This window comes from Mytilus edulis, chromosome 12 (genome assembly GCF_963676685.1).
Source record: "Mytilus edulis chromosome 12, xbMytEdul2.2, whole genome shotgun sequence".
In the NCBI taxonomy this organism is placed as follows: domain Eukaryota; kingdom Metazoa; phylum Mollusca; class Bivalvia; order Mytilida; family Mytilidae; genus Mytilus; species Mytilus edulis.
In genome coordinates this window covers 44950851-44972320 of record NC_092355.1, presented here as the reverse complement: position 1 = coordinate 44972320, position 21470 = coordinate 44950851, and the positions used below count along the sequence as shown (strand labels likewise).

Below are 21470 nucleotides of genomic sequence, written 5' to 3'. Positions count from 1 at the left end.
GGGTCCTGATCCCGAAATCCCTGGCTTAAAAAACGATATCCTGAGGTCCCGAATTGAAATAATTTAAATCCCGATATCCTGAATTTCGAAAAAAAAGAATTCCCGGATCCCTACAGGGTCATTCCCGAAATCCCGAGCTTAAAAACACCCGATCCCGGTGTCCCTATAAAGGTCCTATCCCCCCTCATTACTCTTGTCCATCTGCATGTCCATATGTCTATCCAGAAATTGTTCTTTGATCTCAAACTCTAGTTTGCCTGAACAAATGTTTTTTAAACTTATACTCAATTCTTGTTACCACCAAACAAAAAAAAGTTTGAACTTATGTTGCTGAATTTGCCATATTTACAAGTGTATGCATCTCTGTCCTATTGACACATTCTTCTGTTATATGATTTTATTTGTATTTAATCTATTCAAAAGAGAGTAAATAAATGTAATTTGAAATTTCAGTATGAGATTTTGACACATTGCTATATGTACCTTATTTAATTTAGGGGTCTGAACCCATTCAGAGCTTACCTTTACCCTGACCCTAAAACTTGTATAACATCCTTAACAGAACCCTAAACATAAATGAACCTTAACCCTATAGTACAGGGCTTTCTAGAGTAAAAGAAGGCATTGATATATACACTACCTCCAATGTTTCTTTATCATGTTTATATTGAATTGAGTATTACTTATTTAAACTTGAAATCCTAACTTTTGGAGTACTGGTAACTTCCACATCTTTCTTTGTATGTTTATGATACATGTATTTGGTGTAGTAAGAAGGAAAATTTATTTTTTTCGAACTTTTGATACAGAATTGTGGTCTTAAGCAAGAATATATTATAAATATGGCTTTGTCTATAAATATAAAGATTTTAAACATGTAGAAGTCTTTTAGATGATGTCATATATATGCAAACACATCACATATTTAAACAGAAAAATATATTTTTGATTTAACAAGCATATTTGACAATTATATTTTGATAGATAATTAAACAATATTATCTGTTTCAGAGTCTGTCCATGTAAAAACAAGCCTGTATCATTATGTGGGCACTCATCAGAAAGTTAGCACATTCACAGTCAAGGCTCAGGATTCCTGCTACAACAGTGTTTCAGGAACTGTAACCATAACAACATATAATGTGGTATGCATAAAGTTTTTGAAATTTTCCATGAGATACATAAACATAGTTGCAACACCCTGTCAATGTCTTTACAAGGCATCACTCACCTTTTTGTTCATCATTGTAATTGTGCAGATTTTGGGTTTTTGTCGAGCCTGCGAGTTTTGTCGCAGAAAGCATAACATAGGGATAGTGATCTGTTGGCGGCGTTAGCTAACTTCTTAAAGCTTTATATTTAAGAAGGTGGAAGACCTGGATGCTACATACTTTATATATAGATGCCTCATGTTATGAAGTTTCCGTTAGTCACAAGTCCAATGTCCTTGATCTCATTTTCATGGTTCGCTGACTAATTGAAAAAAAAGTTAAGATTTTTTTGTAATGTTAAATTCTCTCTTATTATAAGTAATAAGATAACTATATTTGGTATGTGTGTACCTTGCAAGGTCCTCATGCCTGTAAGACAGTTTTCACTTGACCGCGACCTCATTTCATGGATCAGTGAACAAGGTTATAAGTTTTTGTGGTCAAGTCTATATCTCAGATACTATAAGCAATAGGTCTTATATATTCGGTGTATGGAAGTATTGTAAGGTGTACATGTCCGACTGGCAGGTGTCATCTGACCTTGACCTCATTTTCATGGTTCAGTGTTTATAGTTAAGTTTTTGTGTTTTTGTCTATTATTCTTATACCATATGCAATAGGTCTACTTTATTTGGTGTATGGAATGATTGTAAGGTGTACATTTCTAGCAGGCAGGTGTCATCTGACCTTGACCTCATTTTCATAGTTCAGTGGTCAAAGTTAAGTTTTTTAGTTTTGGTCTTTTTATCTAATACTATATGCAATAGGTCAATTATATTTGGTGTATGGAAATATTTAATGATCTAAATGTCAGTCGTGCAAATTTAATTTAACCTTGACCTCATTTTCACGGTTCATTGCTGAGTGTTAAGGGTTTGTGTTTTGGTCTGTTTTTCTTGAACTTTAAGCAATATGTCAACTATATTTGTTGTATGGATGAATTTTTAGCTTTACTTGTCTGTCTGACAAGATTCATCTGACCTTGACCTCATTTTCATGGTTCATTGGTCAATGTTTAGTTTTCTTGGTTAATGTTAAGTATACGTAACAGTTGTAATAAAGCTTTATATTTAGGACAATCAACATACATTGACATAGTATCAATGATTGGTAAAGAACATTTCAGTGTGTGCACTCTTGTAGTTAATTACTTTTGGTTCAAAAATATAATCAGTGCAGATTAACTATTGTTAAAAGAGTTATGCCCCTTGCAAATATGTTTGTTAAATGTTTTGTTCTAGGGACCAGATTATCCAGACTTGCCTGCATCTGTAACTGTTGATGATGTTGATACTGGTACCCTGTATACATTCACTGTTACTGATCCTTCAGGAGATGATACAACATGCAAACTACAGACAACTAGTCCTTCAACCTCTTTGTTTTATGTCAGTGGTAAGAATATTTCATATTTTTATGCCCCATTTTTGGGCATTATGTTTTCTGGTCTGTGCATCTGTCCGTTTGTCCGTCCGTTCGTCCGTCCGTCCGTTCGTCCGTTTGTCTGTCCCGCTTCAGGTTAAAGTTTTTGGTCGTGGTAGTTTTTGATGAAGTTGAAGTCCAATCAACTTGAAACTTAGTTAACATTTTCCCTATGATGTGATCTTTCTAATTTTAAAGCCAAATTAGAGATTTTATCTCATTATCACGGTCCACTGAACATAGAAAATGATAGTGCAGATGGGGCATCCGTGTACTTGGGACACATTCTTGTTTTGATTTATGTCATTTGCATCATTTTTTTTTACAAACTTTTGTCAAAAGACAATTATTACTTCTTGGACAAGAATCATAACCTTCATCAATATTGACAAACAAATGATCATGACTTTAAAAACAGACAAGTTCAAATGTGATTTTCTGTACTTGTAAGTTTCTTAGTTCAATGGAAGAATTATTTTTAAAAAGTTTTACAAACTGGCTGTTGGGAGTCATAACAGCTACCCCAGGTTCAAATCAAGGCCAGTTAATAACACTATTATATGAAGTACAGAAAAAATAGCTTAACTGTATATGTTAAAAGCCTTATGAAAGAGTACTACTAATAATTACTTTTGTAATTTAATTAGGATATTCTCTGATGCTGAATAGTGGATCTACACTAACTGGAGATAGCTATGACATCACTATTGCTTGTACAGATGGTACAGATTATACAGAAGCTACATTTACATTGAATATTCGCAGAAATGAAACAGAAATAGGAGAACCACAATGTAAGAACCAATAATAATTATCATGGTCTGAAAAGAAGCTTCAAAACGTTTTTTGTACTCAGGTGTTCTCAAGTAAATGCCCTTTTAGGTAATATGAATTTTCAAAGACAACCAATAACATGTGTGGCTTGCCATTACATGATGCAGACAATTCTTTATTAGTATATTCATCTTAATGTTTAGACCTACAGGAGAATCAAAACTATTATTTTTGACCTTCAACTTAATCATGATTGATCATTGGTATTTGGTATTTAGTTTTAGAAGCATTAGAATTTCTAATTTCCATGGAATTCATTTGGCCCTGCACCTTCAGTCATAGTTTATTGACTTTAAAACAGTTGTTGGCATGACACGGGTTATGTTCTTCTCATATATGTTATGATGGTATGATACTAAACCCCTAACGGGAAGGATTGTGCCTGATGTTCATATGATGAAATCATAATCTTTCGGTCAGTTTAATTGAAGTCTGGAGCTGGCATGTCAGTAAACTGCTAGTAGTCTGTTGTTATTTATGTATTATTGTCATTTTGTTTATTTTCTTTGGTTACATCTTCTGACATCAGACTCGGATTTCTCTTGAACTGAATTTTAATGTGCGTATTGTTATGCGTTTACTTTACTACATTGGTTAGAGGTATAGGGGGAGGGTTGAGATCTCACAAACATGTTTAACCCCGCCGCATTTTTGCGCCTGTCCCAAGTCAGGAGCCTCTGGCCTTTGTTAGTCTTGTATTATTTTAATTTTAGTTTCTTGTGTACAATTTGGAAATTAGTATGGCGTTCATTATCACTGGATTAGTATATATTTGTTTAGGGGCCAGCTGAAGGACGCCTCCGGGTGCGGGAATTTCTCGCTACATTGAAGACCTGTTGGTGACCCTCTGCTGTTGTTTTTTCTTTGGTCGGGTTGTTGTCTCTTTGACACATTCCCCATTTCCATTCTCAATTTTATTTAAATGTTTTGGCATAGTTTAGATGTATAAATATTGCCATTTTAACTAGACTATTGCAGTTTTGCCATACGTTCAAATATCAAAGAAGCAAGAAATACATGTATATCTGAGTCAATAATTTATTTTGTTAACTAAGTTTTAGTATGAGCCAAAAAAAACATGGAAAACAAAATGTTCACTGAAATTGCCTTTTTTTTCCCTCAATCCTCTGATTGAAAAAATATCTTTGGCCTAAGTAAAATCCTCTAAAAGCAATGGACTTCACTATATACAGCTATGAATCAATGTTCTATACTTGTGTAAATACTAGATAGATCTTTGCATATAAAATTATTTTCATACTATGTTTATTTAATCTATTATTTTAGTATACTACTACAATACTTTTGCTGAGGGTGATGTAGCTACTTTATCATGTGACAATGAGATCCAATCAGGACTTGATAGTTATACAGATTATGTGAAGCCAGATGAGCCATACATTGTTATTGATGAAGTACAATATGTCTACTACTGGTGTAAAAGTACAGATAGATATGGTATAGAAGGCCTCTGTGCCAATGAAACAGAATGTACATTTAATGTAACTAATGCCAATGTTGGTAGTTCCTGTGGTCAGCCATATAATTGGGGAGATAATGGAGTAGCTGGATTGTTTATTACATGGCATTGCGTCCGTAAGTCTTCATCATTTATTAGTCAAAATTGTATTTATAGCCCGCTTTAAAAGAGAGGGTGTATACTGTTTTACCTCTCTCTGTCCATGCATCTGTTCATCTGTCCGTCCCTCCGTCCATCCGTCCCATGAAAATTTTTTGTCGCATCTTTCTCAGGAACTACATCATACGGATTTCTGAAAGGAGTAGGGGCATTAAGGCCAGGTTTTAGCCCAAGAAAATAAAATGTTTGACAGCTATTTCAGATTGGCACATAATGTTTGGCAATGCATAGAATGAAGAAATATAAATGAAAAACATAAGATTGTTTATCTGATGACATCACAATTACATCATAATATGAACTGTTTTCATGAAAACGATAAAAATACAGAATTTGTGTAATTTTCCATAGTTATTTCCATTACAGAAACATTGTACACAGCCAAAGAACAAAATAATTTAAGAGAAGCTTTATTATATCTATTGACATAATCTCAGCAAATATTAAGTTGTTTCTTGGGTGCACAGATACTTTGCAAATCTAAATTATACTTAGAACTTGATGAAAAACAAGGAAATTCAAGAAATTTTACAAAATATACAAATTTCGTCATGGTTTGTTGCCATGGTAGCTCGTTTAATATAAAATTTGTTTTTATTTTCTGAAAGCCTTGTACCTAAGTCTAGTTATGACAAATTTAAGAATATGTATGGTAACTTGTAAATTTGCAGTAATATTTGGGCCAAGTAAGGGCCTTATTGCCCCAACTGCTTTGGTTTCAGGGTTTTATTTAAGTCAGCTATACCGTGTGATGCGTTTTCAGATTCATCACTCAATAACTTCCTGTTTACCGAACACTTACATATTTTTACACTATTTAAATTATCCAGTTGTGGCTGGGGTATCATCAGTGAACAGTAGCTTGCAGTTTCACTTATTTTATTTATTTATGAATATAAAATGAATATGAAATATATAAAGAACTTCTAAACCGACACCTCCTATGTTTTGTGCTGGTAGAATCTCCTTAAGGGAATACGATACAGTAGCAGGGGCAGATAATAACGTTTTCAAAACTGTTCGTGTTGTTTTCGCGACGTTGGTAACCAGAACGTTGTAATTTCGCGATGTTTCTAATAAGAACGTTAACATTTCGCGACGTCGCTTTAAAAGAAGTCATATTTCGCGGAATATTCACTGACGTCATTAATTTCGGTTGCGCGAATTTCAAAAAAGTACCTGCTAAAAAAGTGGTCATGCCGTTTCTAAAAGACGGAGAAATCCGCCGAAAAGCAGTAAGATTAAAGGAAATACTTGAGATGTACAAAAATAAATCAAATGCAATTTTGCATGAAGAAATTGAAGAAATGGTGATAGACACAGAAGAGAGTACTGACAGTATAACATGGAAAGACGGAAGAAGAATTGTGGAGCTTTTTAGTCTGGCACTGAATAATTTCCAAAACTGCACGGCCCAGCGGAATCTGCTCAACGTAGAGAAAAAAAATTGCAAGGAATTGGGGTCTATCTTACTTTACCCTCTCAGTCCCAAATAATTATTATTTTCATATATGGAAAACCCTATTTTTTTCGAGGTAAAATGCATATTTTCCGCATATTTTGAATACACATTCCTGACCTGGTATGCCTTTATTAATGTATTTGACTTTGTAAACATTAAGTTTACATAGTTGACATTATAATTTTATTTTCAAAATGTACCGTTAAAGCATACGACGTCATCAAAAAGAGTGTTATTCGTGACGTTTATAAATGTGTAAGATGTCGAAATAAAGTAACTTGCAGGTACTTGAAAATACCCTTAGTGTTGTACAATCGACGGCGTGTAAAACGGTTATAGTTTTATCGATTTACATAGTGTAAAGTGTTATTGATTGCAAAAGTTCTTATGCCATCCTATCAGAGTTTCGTTTTTTTAAATATACTTGATATTTGCTGAAAATATATTCAACTTAAAGAAGGTTTTATTTTGGAAACAATATACTAAAAAAAATATTTAAACTTTTTTTGTAAAAACTCGGAGGTATACCGGTAAAGTGTTGAAGTCTTGAATACTACTTATATAAATAGTACCGAATTTAACATCTCTTCATGAAAAGAATATCGTATCAAAATCATTTCATAAGCAACTGAATAAATTAGCCGCATAATAATTAAATTAATTTCTTTTTTTTAATCATTTTTGTGATGTATTATGTAATATCTCATTGGGGTCTTCATTTTTCTAATAAAGTTCAATTATCCTTACTTTGCTATTGCTTGAGATTTCATCCAGCTTGTCAGCCGACAGCGCGGACTACATTTTCAGGCTGCAGGTCGTCAGCGGGGAAAAAATAAGCCGGAGCAAACCAAGGCGAGGAAAAATAAAAACAGTCTATTTAAAACATACCCAGAATTTATTGAAATACATGCAATTACCTAAAGCATACATCTTTATACATGTATACCGTCTTAAAAGGGCATGACATAGGATTATTTATGTGATATGTGATGTTTTAAAAACTATTTAAGGATGTACTTAGGTGAGGTCAGGTGAAAATTAATAAATTAAGAAGTTAAAATTGATACTATAAGCTGGTAGAGCTTCAATTAAGGATAAAAATAAGCTAACAATAGTGATAGATCATGGACCTCCTTTTCGAGATATTTGAGAATTAAAATATGGCGGGAAAAGGCTGACTCGGACTTTTACCTTATATTTGCATTGGTATTATTGGGTCTCAAAACTAAAGAAAGAAAATTAAGAATCTTCTAAAATTTTGGTAAATGACCTTTCATGAGCTATTTAGTCATATTTGAAAAAATAAATGGGTGTTATGGGGCAAAATATTTTACATTGTATTGTATGGAAAAACACCAAGGATCCGAACATTTGACAAAAATTCCAAAACTACACCTAAGTACATCCTTAACTATCAAATATTTCAAAGAACTATGCCCTACAAATTCTTATTTTTTTTCGGATTTCAATTCAATTTTTCATCATTTTTTGGGGGTGAAAACTATAAGCCGAAAGAAAGAAAATATCCAAATATCAGATGGAGACGAGCATCTCGGATTCTTTGGTTATAGCCTCAACGTGGAATTACTACATTTTGCCAACTTAATACGAGTTATTTTCGGTCATAATGAAATGGACACTGTAATTTAGACAACGTTGGGATGTAAGAATGGAAATATTAACAAAATTATAATCATTGAATAGCAAAGAAAAAAAATCAACAGCAAATAAAGGAACCACTGGCATTATACATCTCTAAGATATCCATTTTTTTTTTTAGTTTTTTAGGCCTTCCCCTAATTTGGACGAAAGAGATCATTAACACTGATGCATTTGTTTTATTGTACGTGTTTGTCAAAAGTTACTAAATCATAACTCGCTTTACTATGTTTTTTGGGAAGTGAAGTTTAGGCTTGTTTTTATTGTTTCTATATCTTTAATACGGAACAGTTATGAATAAAAGGAGATGTAGGGGATAATGAGACAGCAAGCAAACAACAAAACCCCAAATAGACATCTAGAAGACATTTTTGGTATTAATACAATGTGTCATGCCCTAAATAAGGTTTTCCTCAGTCTGGTTAAAATGAAGATCTGTCGTAATTCGCCTACTCTTGTTTATGAACATAACGAAACCAAAGATCTATATATTAAGTTTGATTTTTTTTTCATTTAGCAAAGGTTGTTGTCTTCTTTATGATCTTACAAGAAAGGGGAGAATATTATATACAGACAATTTTCACTTTGTATTTTGATTGATTGTGGCTTGCTAAACTTATAGTTTGCAACATAATATTTTATAAAAGATTTTTATTTCAAATTTCTTTCGTTCAAATGGGTCATTTAGAATCATATATTCTTCAACAATGGTTACAGTGTGAATGTGATTTAATATTTTACTTATAGATATAGAAATGACGAGGAATTAGTATATGTATAACCCCCCTCCCCCTGTTATAGTTGCTTACAATTAACTTGTCTTTACTAGAGGCCATTTAGAGTTTGATATATCGTCGTGATGTTTGGTTATTGTATAAACAAGATATCATGTTGAAGGCCGTACGGTGACCTTTAGTTGCTAACTTCTACGCCATTTGGTCTATGGTGGAGATTTGTCTCGTTGGCAATTATACCACTTCTTCTAATTTTTGTCATAATTAAGTCTACAAAACGCCCGTTTCGTCTCTCTCTCTCTGAAACCAAAATAGTAATGAAATCGAAGAGCATTAAAAAGAAAACAAAATAACAAAAAGCAAATCAAATTCAAAACATAAAAATGCACTATTATATTTAAATATTTCCAGATTTTCGAAATCCTCTGGTTTTATCCATGTATTGTCATTAAAAAAATTGGCCCACTAACCCCTACTTTTCTTTTCATAATTTTATGACATAAAGCTTGAAAAGCCATATTTTAAAATTTTATATAATTCTTGTTATTTTTTCATAGTTTTTGAAACAGATAAGGTGCCAATGTTAAATATATGAAAAGTCTAGAGAGATTTATTTCCCGCCAAATTTTCAATGGCTTATATCTCGAAAACGAGCACAAGGACCCTCCATTTTTTTCTTCTTTTTTAGTTTCTTTATTTATATACTATCAATTCATAACAGTCTTTTAAAAAGCTTGTTATTTTTTAACAGAGTAGCCAACATCATTAATAAGCATTTCGCAGTTAAATGAAGACGACGGTGAGTGCCCGAATGTAATTTTCGACGTAATATCTGACATCATTTAGATGAATTTCGTTGACGTCACGAAACGCCAAACCCTTAGTACAAAAATTGTCAATATTCTTAATTTTTTAAAAACATTATACCAAAAAAAAAAATATACTCAAATGCAAATATCGAATCTGTTGTAACTTAAAAAAATTAAAATCCAGCTTGAGAATAAATTACTTCTCGGATTATAAGAAGTAAAATCCGATACAGAAAATGAAAGCTAAATGGAGAAATGTAACAATATTTTTCAAAATATTGACGGTCTTCTTGATGTTTTGCCCGAATAGATCTGCATGAAAATATGTATAAAATGTTTGCGGATAAAATGGGTTTAAAATGAGTATATACTTGTAAGTTCTGTCGGTTATTTACAGAGTTCTACTCGATTATATTTCATAACAAGGTGAAATAGACATATATGTCCTCTTGAGACTCGGCCGGTTGAGGACATGTATATATATATATGTCCACTTGGGACTCAGAGGGTTATCTATGGCACGTAGGGTGGCAGAATCGGGTCTGGTGCTGTCACATGCTGAAAAATGAGTATTGGTAGCTGCTTAACGTCCAGCGGCAAATATTTAATTGCACATTTATGACATTCAAATGTTATTTTAATGAAACTGAAAGAAATGGGAAAACGTATGAACCCGTGATTAATGAGAAAAATTTAACAAAATATATGGCGCATAGGGTGGCAGAATCGGGTCTGGTGGTGGAAGATCAATCTAATTGAAAACCGATCTCTCATCGCTCCTGTTTCTGATATGTCGCGTGGGAGCATCAGAAACAGGAGCGATTAGAGATCGGTTTTTAATTAGATTGGTGGAAGATTTGAAATCCATACACAAAAGTCATTACTACAGTGTGTTGTACAGCTGTGCAATATTTTTCATGACGAGAACAGTTATTTTCATTTATTGATAATGAATTCGAAGTAAATAATACTATCTTGAATTGAAAAACATCAGAATCAAAATAGTTAAGTTTGTGTCTTTTTTTCTTTTCTTGTTCAGCATTTGGCAGCCTCCAAATTTTACGGAGAATTGTCATTGTAAGGCCAAATTTAACAGACTATCAATGAAATAACAAAACCGACTGCATGTGCGAGACTCTCATTGGTGGACAAGGTCGTATAACACCCCTATTCGTAAATAAAATAATGAATAAAGAGAGTGTCTCATCCTGTTCTGGACTTGAAATTGGTACATAAAAAAAAAATTGCCGATTTTAATTGATATTTTAAAAACATATAATATTGGGTGTGTATGTAGAAAAACTGTCAATAAAAGTCCGTTAAAAAGATTTCAAAAAAATATATTGGTGTCGTTTTTGGTTTGAATTTAAGCAAAATATTACCAATAGATGCAGAATTGTCACACGTTAGTTTGTATAATTGGTTGTATTTTTTTTGTATATGAAACTGGATGTAATAGACCAAAACAAGAAAACGCCCGTTCACATGCTGTTAAAAGGGCTTGTAATTAAATGGTGTCTTTTGGTATTGTTCATCATATTTGTATTTTGTTCATTGTTTTTTACTTAAATCAGGCCGTTAGTTTCCGGTTTGAGTTGTTTTGCATTTGTCATGTAGGGGCCTTTCATAGCTTACTATGCGGTATGGGTTTTACTCATTATTGAAGGCCGTCCGATGTCCTATAGTCGTTTAGCCATTTGGTCTCTGATTGAGATTTGCCTCATTGGTAATCATACCACGTCTTTTTATTTGTATAAGCATGCCCCTATTGTACTTCAATTTATTGTGAGATAAAAATTGAAGTTTCGGCAAATGTACACTAATTGCAGACAGACAGATCAGAAAGTGTACACACGTTAAAGCTCGTCGTATAGTTAGACGATCGGACAGATGAACAAAGTGTTTTCAATATATATAGCTCTTAAACTCTTCTTCTAGACAAACAAGTCTGCCATTATTCATACGTATACGCCGTAAAAAAGGTTATGTAACTCATCTACTGATAAAGACATCGTTCAATATTATTCTCTTATACCATGTATTATTACCGGCTGCTGTACTTCCTATGAAAATATTATATATAACAACTTCATTTTCGGTCGATTGAAGCAATACTGGCATGAGTTGAATTGCACAAAACAGCTCTTATTATAAAACAAGAAGTACTGCTTATAATTTAAATTTGAAAGATGATTATCTTTTGAATGTAAAAAATAAATAAAAGTACGTCGGGACCTTTTAAAGTTGACGATACGGTACATCGGTTTTGTCATTGTTGAAGGTTATACTGTTGTCAATTTATGGTATCGCCTCACTTAATTGAGTTGGTTCACATTTTGTCATGTCAATAATGTTGTCTATCCTCTTACAGTACTTGCTTTAGAACTAATGTCGGACGGAGATGCACCTTTATACTTCTATCAGATTTTCTTTTTCGCCGTACATCTGACAAAGCAATCTGCTAGAATCATTTTTTATAGTCTTTTATTTTATTATGAAAAGGTCCCTGTCCAAATTTCGTTTCGTAAATGTTTAGCACAAATGTTTTTCCATTTTATGATTAACCATCTTATAAATTTTTATGATAAGTATCAACGCTTTGAAAAACACCTGCATATATAAGTTTGACAGCGAACTCGTGTACGGCGGGAATGATTACACGACGTTGTTGCGATTAAAACTTAATTTAACGTAATTTAGCGCCATACTGACAGACGTCGTAAAAAATTAAGGTATATGGCTTTTATTGAAAAAACAAGCACATGGACCCCATCTTTTTTCTTTTGCAATCAATCAAGTACTGTTTCAAGAACACTCCGCCAAAATTTCAGGAAAAAATCAACGATCAAATTTTTTCTGCAATTCCGAAAAGACGCAAAAATATGGTAAATTTCTGTATTTCGGATATAGCAATCTAAATCCGGAACATGATGATTTAATTTAACCTAAAACTTGTTTCAGCATGTTGATGCCATGGATCACGGGAATATTTTACAAAAAACCCGGTTAAGTTATGACTTTTCGTTCAAAAGTATTGTTACTTTCTTTAAAAGTCATAATTTATGAAATTTCAGGGATTTTCCTCCAAATATGCAAATTTCTAACCAAATTATCTCAAAAAGTAAGTCATGAAGGTACTTTTTTCTTGGCATATTTGAAAAGAACACATTGAAATTGACCTTCTATCAAAATTTTAAGAAAAAATCAACGAGGGATCTCTACTGTATCGTATGCCCTTAAGTGGATATACCAGATGGTATGCAGGGTTGACAGATAACAAAATTGTATACCTCTAAAATGACTACCGCACTTAGGTGAACTGCATTTTTTATTGGTCGACATGTTTTACCCATTAGATTGGAATCATCAGGACAAAGTATAAAAATGAGAATCCCTGAAGTACAAAAAAATGAGAATCCCTGAAGTACAAAAAAATTAGAATCCCTGAAGTACAAAAAAATGAGAATCCCTGAAGTACAAAAAAATGAGAATCCCTGAGGTACAAAAAAATGGTATCAGGTAAATGACATCATAATTGTCTATGTTGACTTTGCTATAGGATATGTAATTATGTAACATTGAACAGAAAATGAATCAAATATATACAATGCAAATGGAATTACTAAATTCAGACTTAATCTACTATTTTTGTAATCTTCTTTTATCTTAAAAAATGTAAACTATTGTGATGGTAAGTGTATAAATAAAATGTGTTTTAAAATAAATCAGTGTGTACTACATAGAAATGTAAGTATTATGTCAGTGAACAGTTTCTATATACAGTCGACTCTCGTTATGTCGAAGTCATCCGGACCAGAGAAATATTTCGAGATACACGTAGTTCGACTCAAACGAACACCGGAAGTTTGACAATCTAAGGGACACAACTCTTGCTTAGCTTGGTAAAGCTAAAATAAATCCGGGTGAATATGGCAAGGGGATCGATATTCTAGTATCAGATCGATCTATTTGTATGTCACAGTCTTTTATTATTATAATGACTTTTATTTTTACTTATTCAATTGTTTCAATTAAAAAAAATCCTATACGGCTTTTCCAAGAGAGTAATTTCCAATCGACAGTTTCGTAATTCAGGTCGCTAATAGCTGACCAAATTGTTTATTCTCGGATACAAGAGATTTAAAAAAAAATTGATTTCTATTCATTTTGTTTTATCTCACTCTTTCTTTTCAAAAGAATATATTTATAACAAGATTAAAGACGCCGTTTGAGTAGTTTTTAGGTGATCATCAACGGAAGCCATAATCCTCACTTTATACACACCCAAGCTCATTAGTGTAAATCACAAATTAATTGTTTAGTAAACAATATAAATACTTTACATGAACATTAACTGTATCACTTATTATTCATAAAAATTCTATAAAAGATAATCTTAGGTAAACACTCATGGAAATCGCATGTCATAAATCAATACAGTGGTCAGTGACCGGAAATTTAATTACACGTGTATTGTCAGATCAACTCTTCAATCCATTTAAATCCTGGAGGTCATGTTTTGACATATGTGTATTTATAGTTCGAGATAAAAAATGAATTTTGAATGCTTTTGTTAACCTTGGGACCGTAAATTTAGTTCGACTCAACCGAAATTTCGACTCATCCAATTTCGACTCATCAGGAGTCGAATTACATACTTTTGTATGGAATAAAGTTCGGGACCACGTGAAAACTTCGACTCATCCGAAATTTCGAGTCAACCGAGTTCGAGACAACAAGAGTTAACTGTAGTTTCTTCCTTATTTGAACAGTTTCTATATAGTTTCCTCCTTATTTGTACAGTTTCTATATAGTTTCTTCCTTATTTGAACAGTTTCTATATAGTTTCTTCCTTATTTGAACAGTTTCTATATAGTTTCTTCCTTATTTGAGCAGTTTCTATATAGTTTCTTCCTTATTTGAACAGTTTCTATATAGTTTCTTTCTAGTTTCGAGGACACTTTTACGTGCACTCAAAAGCGTCTTCCAAATTAGGAAGAACTATATAGAAACTGTACATGCATTATACTAGCATCCAATGATATAATCGACTGAGCACATTGGGAAGATTTTTTTTTGTAATAAATGAGTTGAGAAATGATTCAATAGGTTGCTGATTCTTGTAATTTATTTATACAACTATTGTTTCCAGGAGATGGAGCATGGACCACTTGGTCAGCATGGGGTGACTGTGACAGAACTTGTGCTGGTGGATATCAAGAGAGAACCAGATCATGTACTAACCCTTCACCAAATTACCACAGTAAAAACAGAGTTTGTCGAAACAGTAGAGATTATGAGAAACAACGATGTAATACACAACATTGCACATGTACGTCCTTTTTGCCTGCTTAGGAATAAATCAACACAATACGAAATTTGACTTCAATAAGTACATTTTAGCTTGATTTGAAAGCCAAACACTTTAAACAAAGCCATGCAAAGCAATATTGTAGGAAAAAGTTGAAAAAAATTGAGAGCAAATATTTCATATGAAATTTACAAAGGAAAAATGAATTAAAATGTTAGAAATATAAAAAATTTCCAAGATATTTGCTTGAAGTTACTTGTAGTTGCTATTTCACACTAAATATTCATTAGAGTTTTATCTTTAAATAAAATTATGATAGATTTGATTTTAGGCCAGGATTTTTTAATTTGTTGGTTTACAGATCCACCGACCCGATTTTGCTGATTTGCAGAATAAAAATAAAATTGACTTTTCATGTTTTTTTATTCCCACGGACCCTAACAATTGTCCATGAAAAATAAATAAAATTTTCTTTTTTTATTAAATGATATGCATTAAACACTAATAGAATTGATAACACTTTCTGTTGTGAAAAAATAAAACTTCCAATTTACGTATCTAAATATAGACAAAATCATAAGTCGTTTGCCCAAATAATTTTGCAGAACAAAACCTGTGTTTAAACCCCATTACACAATAAGTTCGTTTCCCTTATTTGTCATCATTTCATGGAAAAATGGAAAATGAACTTGACCAAATGTGGAGACGTCAAGTTAAAGTACTAAATATAATCAAATCATTTGGAATTTTCTTGTGTCATTGATAATAAAAACATTTCGTCCATTTGGATATAAAAAAACAGGAATGCATGACAACTAACGAACCCAATATCCTTGTTTTTCCAGTGGACGAGTCTACTACGTTTTTGACACGTGTGTTGAAACTTATTTTGGTACAACGTTTTTGCAATTTTTTTCTTTATCAGTTTTCGTGCTTGAAGATCAATATTCACCAAGTTTCCTGAAATTGATTAAGAGCTACACAGATCTTTTTTTTCTTTCTTGTTTGTGAAATGACGATTTAATTTCGTCTTTTTCCGTGGACACAACCCCCCTTTTTCACGGGAAGTTATTAGACGATGTCATGTGATGGTTATGACAGCTTAGCAATAATATTTGATGAAAACTAAAATTTTAAGAAATGATAACAAAATAGCATACCAAACATATTGTTAGAAAGGTGAAATACATTTTTTTTTTGCATATTTTTGTGTCTTGAAAGATATTTTTTTTCTTTTTTTATCCGACCGACCGACCCGACTTTTTCATGGGGAAAATCCGTAAACCTACAAATTAAAAAACTGTGGCCTTATAAATATTCAGAAAAAAACCCAAGATAACCGAGAAAATTACACCTCTCAAATAGCGTTGGTCTGTGAAATGTAGAAATGCCAGTTCATTAAAATAAACAACTTTAGAGTATATTTTTGTAATAAAATATGAAATTTATCCCCAACTTTACAACATTGACTAATTTGAAAGGCACAAACTATTTAATTTACTGAAACTTTAATATTATTTTGAACTTTTTCAGATTCTGGTACTGCTTGTAGAAATGAGAATTTTGAAGCCTATTGCTATGATTATAATACATATGGAAGGGTTTCTATAACAAGTGCTTCATGGACGGAGGGCTGTGGTTGGATGTATAATACAAATACTCCATCCAGTCAAAATGTATTGTCAGCTTTATCAGGACATTGTAGTAATTATGTGAAGTGTAATCCAGTTGTTAATGATGGAAACATTGGAAGCTGTACTTCTGTCAGTACTTACTGGGGAAGTTATTACAAATACACAGATACTTACTGGTGTAATCAGTATGGGTGGTATTCTTGTTCAACAACATCTACATCAAGGAACCATCTTCAATCCTACTCCATCTGTGGCAAACTCCATTGGGAATACTCTTGTATAAGTAAGTTTTAAAGTATTATTTTGTGCAGGAAAAAATCACTCTTGATTTGGGTTAATAACAGTAAGCTGACATTTTCTTCCCTTTTTCAAGTTAAGGTTTATGAATTATTATTTTATATGAATATATTTGCACCTATGTTAAATGTTTGTCACATTTACCTATATTACATTTGTCATGTGCACAATATAGATTTTGATGTTATTATAACGCAAATTACAACTATGCATAATGGTATATATCGATCATCTTTAACTATAATATATTTCTCATCTTCACCTATGATATATATCTTATCTTTACCTGTCATATATTTCTCTTGTAGACTTATGATAAATTTCTCATGCACACTTGTAATATATTTCTCATATACTCCTATTCTATATTTCTCATGTACACCTATGATATATTTCTCATATACACCTATGATATATTTCTCATGTACACCTATGATATATTGCTCATATACACCTTTGATATATTTCTCATGTACAACTATGATATATTTCTCATGTACACCTATGATATATTTCTCATGTCAACCTGTTATATGCATCTCATGGTCACCTTTCTCTTGTACACCTTTGATATATATCTTATGAACAACTACAATATATTTCTCATGTACACCTATTATTTATTTCTCATGCCAACCTAGTATATATATATACATCTCATGGTCACCTTTTATATATTTCTCATGTACACCTATGATATATTTCTCATGTACAGCTACAATGTATTTATCATGTTCACCTATTGTATATTTCATGACAGCTAAAATATATTTCTCATGTTAACCTTTGATTAATTTTTCAGCACCACAATGGGCCTCATGGTCAGAATGGTCGTCATGTTCAGTCACATGTGGACAAGGAACTCAAACAAGGACCAGATCATGTGAAAATGAATACACAACCAGAGATGGAACATTAAGAACATGTGCTCAAACAGGATCAGAATTGCAGAGTTTGGAATCTAGAGACTGTCTGTTCAATGGAACACACCCATACTGCACATGTAAGTCATATTTAAAAGGTAAATGTTAAGTATGAAATAACAGCTGCTTATTGTAGGAATTACTTTAATCTTTATAATAATAAAACCAAAGAAATATTTCAATTGTTACACACAGCACTAAATATTCAATTGTGTTTGAAGTAAGTGTTAACAATATTATATTATGAAAATAGGAATTGCAACAAGTACATATGTCAATCTGTCTCCTTGTGTTTGAGGGTTAAAAGCTGATACTTCGTCTTGATGGACAGAATGAAATATCTTGTCAATGTTAACATTGAAAGAAACAGGTTTTTCGTCAGCAGCTGTTCGAACTCATTGACACTTTTATCAAACATCCTGAATATCTTAAGACCATTAATTTATCGTTTGGGTCACTTGTTTTTTAGTCAATATTTTAAATAATCTTTTGTAAAGTTGGTAAAATAAATAATTTGATAAAAAGTTAGAAGATGTGGAATGATTGACACTGAAACAACTCTCTAATAGAGACCAAAAGCAATAGAAGTGAATTTTATTTGTAAGGCTCAGCCAATTTAGGCAATATGTGGGCTTTAAGTGTTACCCTTGACAGTCCTTCAGCCTTTATGTCTGTCATTCCATATGTCCTTCCATCCATCCTTTTTTCATTTCTGCACTTAAACTTTAGTTTTCGTCCTCCACATTTTATGAAACTCATACATGATGGTGATAACCAATACACTCAGACAGAGTAAAATGTGTGCAGTGAGTCATTTACTGTTCTTTCTGCCGACTTTTCATTTGGAAAATTGCAATCTTTAAAAGCTATTCTATTGTGTTTCAGCTATTAAGATACATTTTTTTATACTAGAAAAAATATATATTTCATTGTGTTTAACAAAATATTTTATCATGTAGGACAATTTGAAATGTAAATAAAATCAAGCATTAATAATAAAACAATCGTAATTAAAGTTTTAGAAAACCTCAGAAAAAATTTAAAGTGAAAAAGAAAATCTTTTAAAGATAGAAAAGAACAAAATTATTGAATTTTTTTTTTATTTCTTTGTAGATTGTGAAAGTAATAAATATAATTACAAAGAAATCAGTTCTTTCTCTAATTACATAACCAATACAGAGTCAGGTATGTGTAATGTTGTGTGTGTTGCATTTATAAACAGTTTCAAGTTTAAAAAAAATTGGGTTAAGAAACCCCTTTTTTATTTGCATATTGGGTGAAAAATATCAAATTTTTTTTGTATTTGAAAGTATGATTTTGTTACAATGAAAAAAAATTCTGAATTTTTTGTTTCCATTCTTTTGTTTGCCTCAACCAAATGTTATGAATTTTATGCAGGTTGCTAATAGCAGATAACATTGATCAGCTTGAAAACCTGTTTTGTTTTAGAGTAGCAAATATCCTTAAACAAATCATTAATAACTTAGAGCCACAAATAAGATCTACAAATAAGCTAACAAAACTGATTGCAATAATTGATTTTAAAACATCAAATTGGCAAACATTTCACAAGGTTACTGACTTTCTAATAGAACACATCAGAAATGAGAGGCAATTCATGTTAGTTTAAAATGTTGTTATCTATTTATTGCACAGGAAACACCTATATCTTAGAAAGTCCAGTACATATAGTAAGATGCTGTGGAGTGATACATTACTGGGAGTTCTATCCAGTCGATTTAGGGTGGTTATATTTCATTGTGTGGAGGAAATCTGGAGAAGATTTTGAAAATAAAAGGGAAATTGTTGGATTTAATACATTTAATGTTGACAATAGTAAGTTTATTATAAATAAGGATTCATATGGAAATAAGGAGATGTGGTATGATTCTTTGATGTCAAATTACTTCCCTACCAGTTTTCAAGTAGCATTCCTTAGGAATAAAACCACTAATTCATTGCCCAATCAATTTCTATGTTAAATTCTGCAATATCAAACATTAATGACCTTAATTGTCTTAGATTCAAATAAATTGGTAGTTATTCAATGTCAAAACTATACCTTGTCCTGAATTGTGCTGGAAAGTTCAATATACCTTTAATTTATATATTAGACACAATGGTTCCTGGAAGTTTGGTAGTTCAAAAACAGGTACTTGTGATCTGAACAACAATGTGATATTTTGTCATTCTGCAACAGTTATACAGACTTTTTTTCTAGACGCTTTCACTTATTGAGAAGATTTTTAGTATTTGATTCTACTATGAGGAGTTACAAATAAAGTATACGATTGGTTCGGTTCTGCTGACTTTGAACTTTGAAAATTTTGGTAAATAACAGTTACAGATGTTTTTTCTAAAAGACTTCATATAATGAGCTGATTTTTAGTTATGTAAGTTGTCTATGATGAGTTGCTCATTGAGTTTACATTTGGTTAAAGGGAAATTCCGCGATTTTTTACTTATCATCTAATTATGTTTATCTTAACATAAAAAACACATTTGCAAAGTTTTAAATTTATATTCCTTCTAATAACGGAGAAAATCAAGTATTTGTAACTTTTTTGGTTGAATTCTCGAGTGGGTCGTGACGTATTAGCCCGATTTATTGAATTCTGGGAAAAAATAAAATCTGTTTAACTCTTATAGCTTATCGACAATAAACGTAATTAAAAGCGCACAGCTGACGAATGGTCGAAGTTATTAACCACAATATAAGAATGAACGAAAATGAATATGCATATACCGTTTTGTATTGATTGAATTAAACTCCTATAAAATTATCTCTACATTTTTAGTAAATGTTTTTGAATAAATTTAATTAATTATTGTTGAGATTTTTTTCATAAAATATTTATTGAACATTTTTACTGATATTGAACTGAAAATATTTCAGTTCTATTTACCGTTATTGTTTTGATAATCATTTCAATGCAACTAATGTGTGAGCAGAGTGTGTATATTATTTTGTAAAGGTCACTGTATATTTCTCGGCTTGAGGTCAATTCGTTTACCTTGTAGCTATTTAGCCGCAGGTGTGAGTTCAAGCGTACACAGGTATAAATGTTGTTATTTGGAAAGGATAAACAGAAAGGATTAGAAAGAGTATGCTGTCACGATGTTAATACACTAAGATTTAATTCACGATGAGAATAAAGATACAATAATTAAATTGTGTAAATTAATTGAAAATAAAATTCAGATTCGTAATTCCGAAAGTGTATAAAAATAAAAGGAAACAATTTTTGATTACTTTCTTAGCGGCAATTGGCGTAAAGATTCAAATATGAAGCAAAAAATAGTAGTTTTAATCTTTTATAAAAACTAAATGCAATATTACCCAATTTGATATACCATTGTACATCTGTTTGATATCATTGACTTTACCGGAATTTCTTAACTTGTATTCAAATCTGGCTGTGTTTAAATGCTAATAAAACTATTGCAATTTTAAAGTTTTTAATTGACAAAAAAATACAACATACAACATGCATGATTTTTTTTTAGTTTCTTTTTAACATTTTATTCTTACATA

The 21470-nt window shown here is 31.7% G+C and overlaps 1 protein-coding gene across 1 annotated transcript in view; it reads left to right on the top strand.

Annotated features, from left to right (window-relative positions):
• Window positions 1-21470, top strand: part of LOC139498569 (uncharacterized) — a 113395-nt gene that overhangs the window by 24152 nt on the left and 67773 nt on the right. Inside the window, exons 9-17 of the mRNA XM_071287012.1 lie at window positions 1012-1145; window positions 2453-2606; window positions 3281-3427; window positions 4755-5063; window positions 14923-15102; window positions 16615-16998; window positions 17815-18015; window positions 19049-19120; window positions 19592-19771. Of these exons, the coding sequence (XP_071143113.1) occupies window positions 1012-1145; window positions 2453-2606; window positions 3281-3427; window positions 4755-5063; window positions 14923-15102; window positions 16615-16998; window positions 17815-18015; window positions 19049-19120; window positions 19592-19771 (1761 nt within the window). The remainder of the gene's footprint in view (window positions 1-1011; window positions 1146-2452; window positions 2607-3280; window positions 3428-4754; window positions 5064-14922; window positions 15103-16614; window positions 16999-17814; window positions 18016-19048; window positions 19121-19591; window positions 19772-21470) is intronic.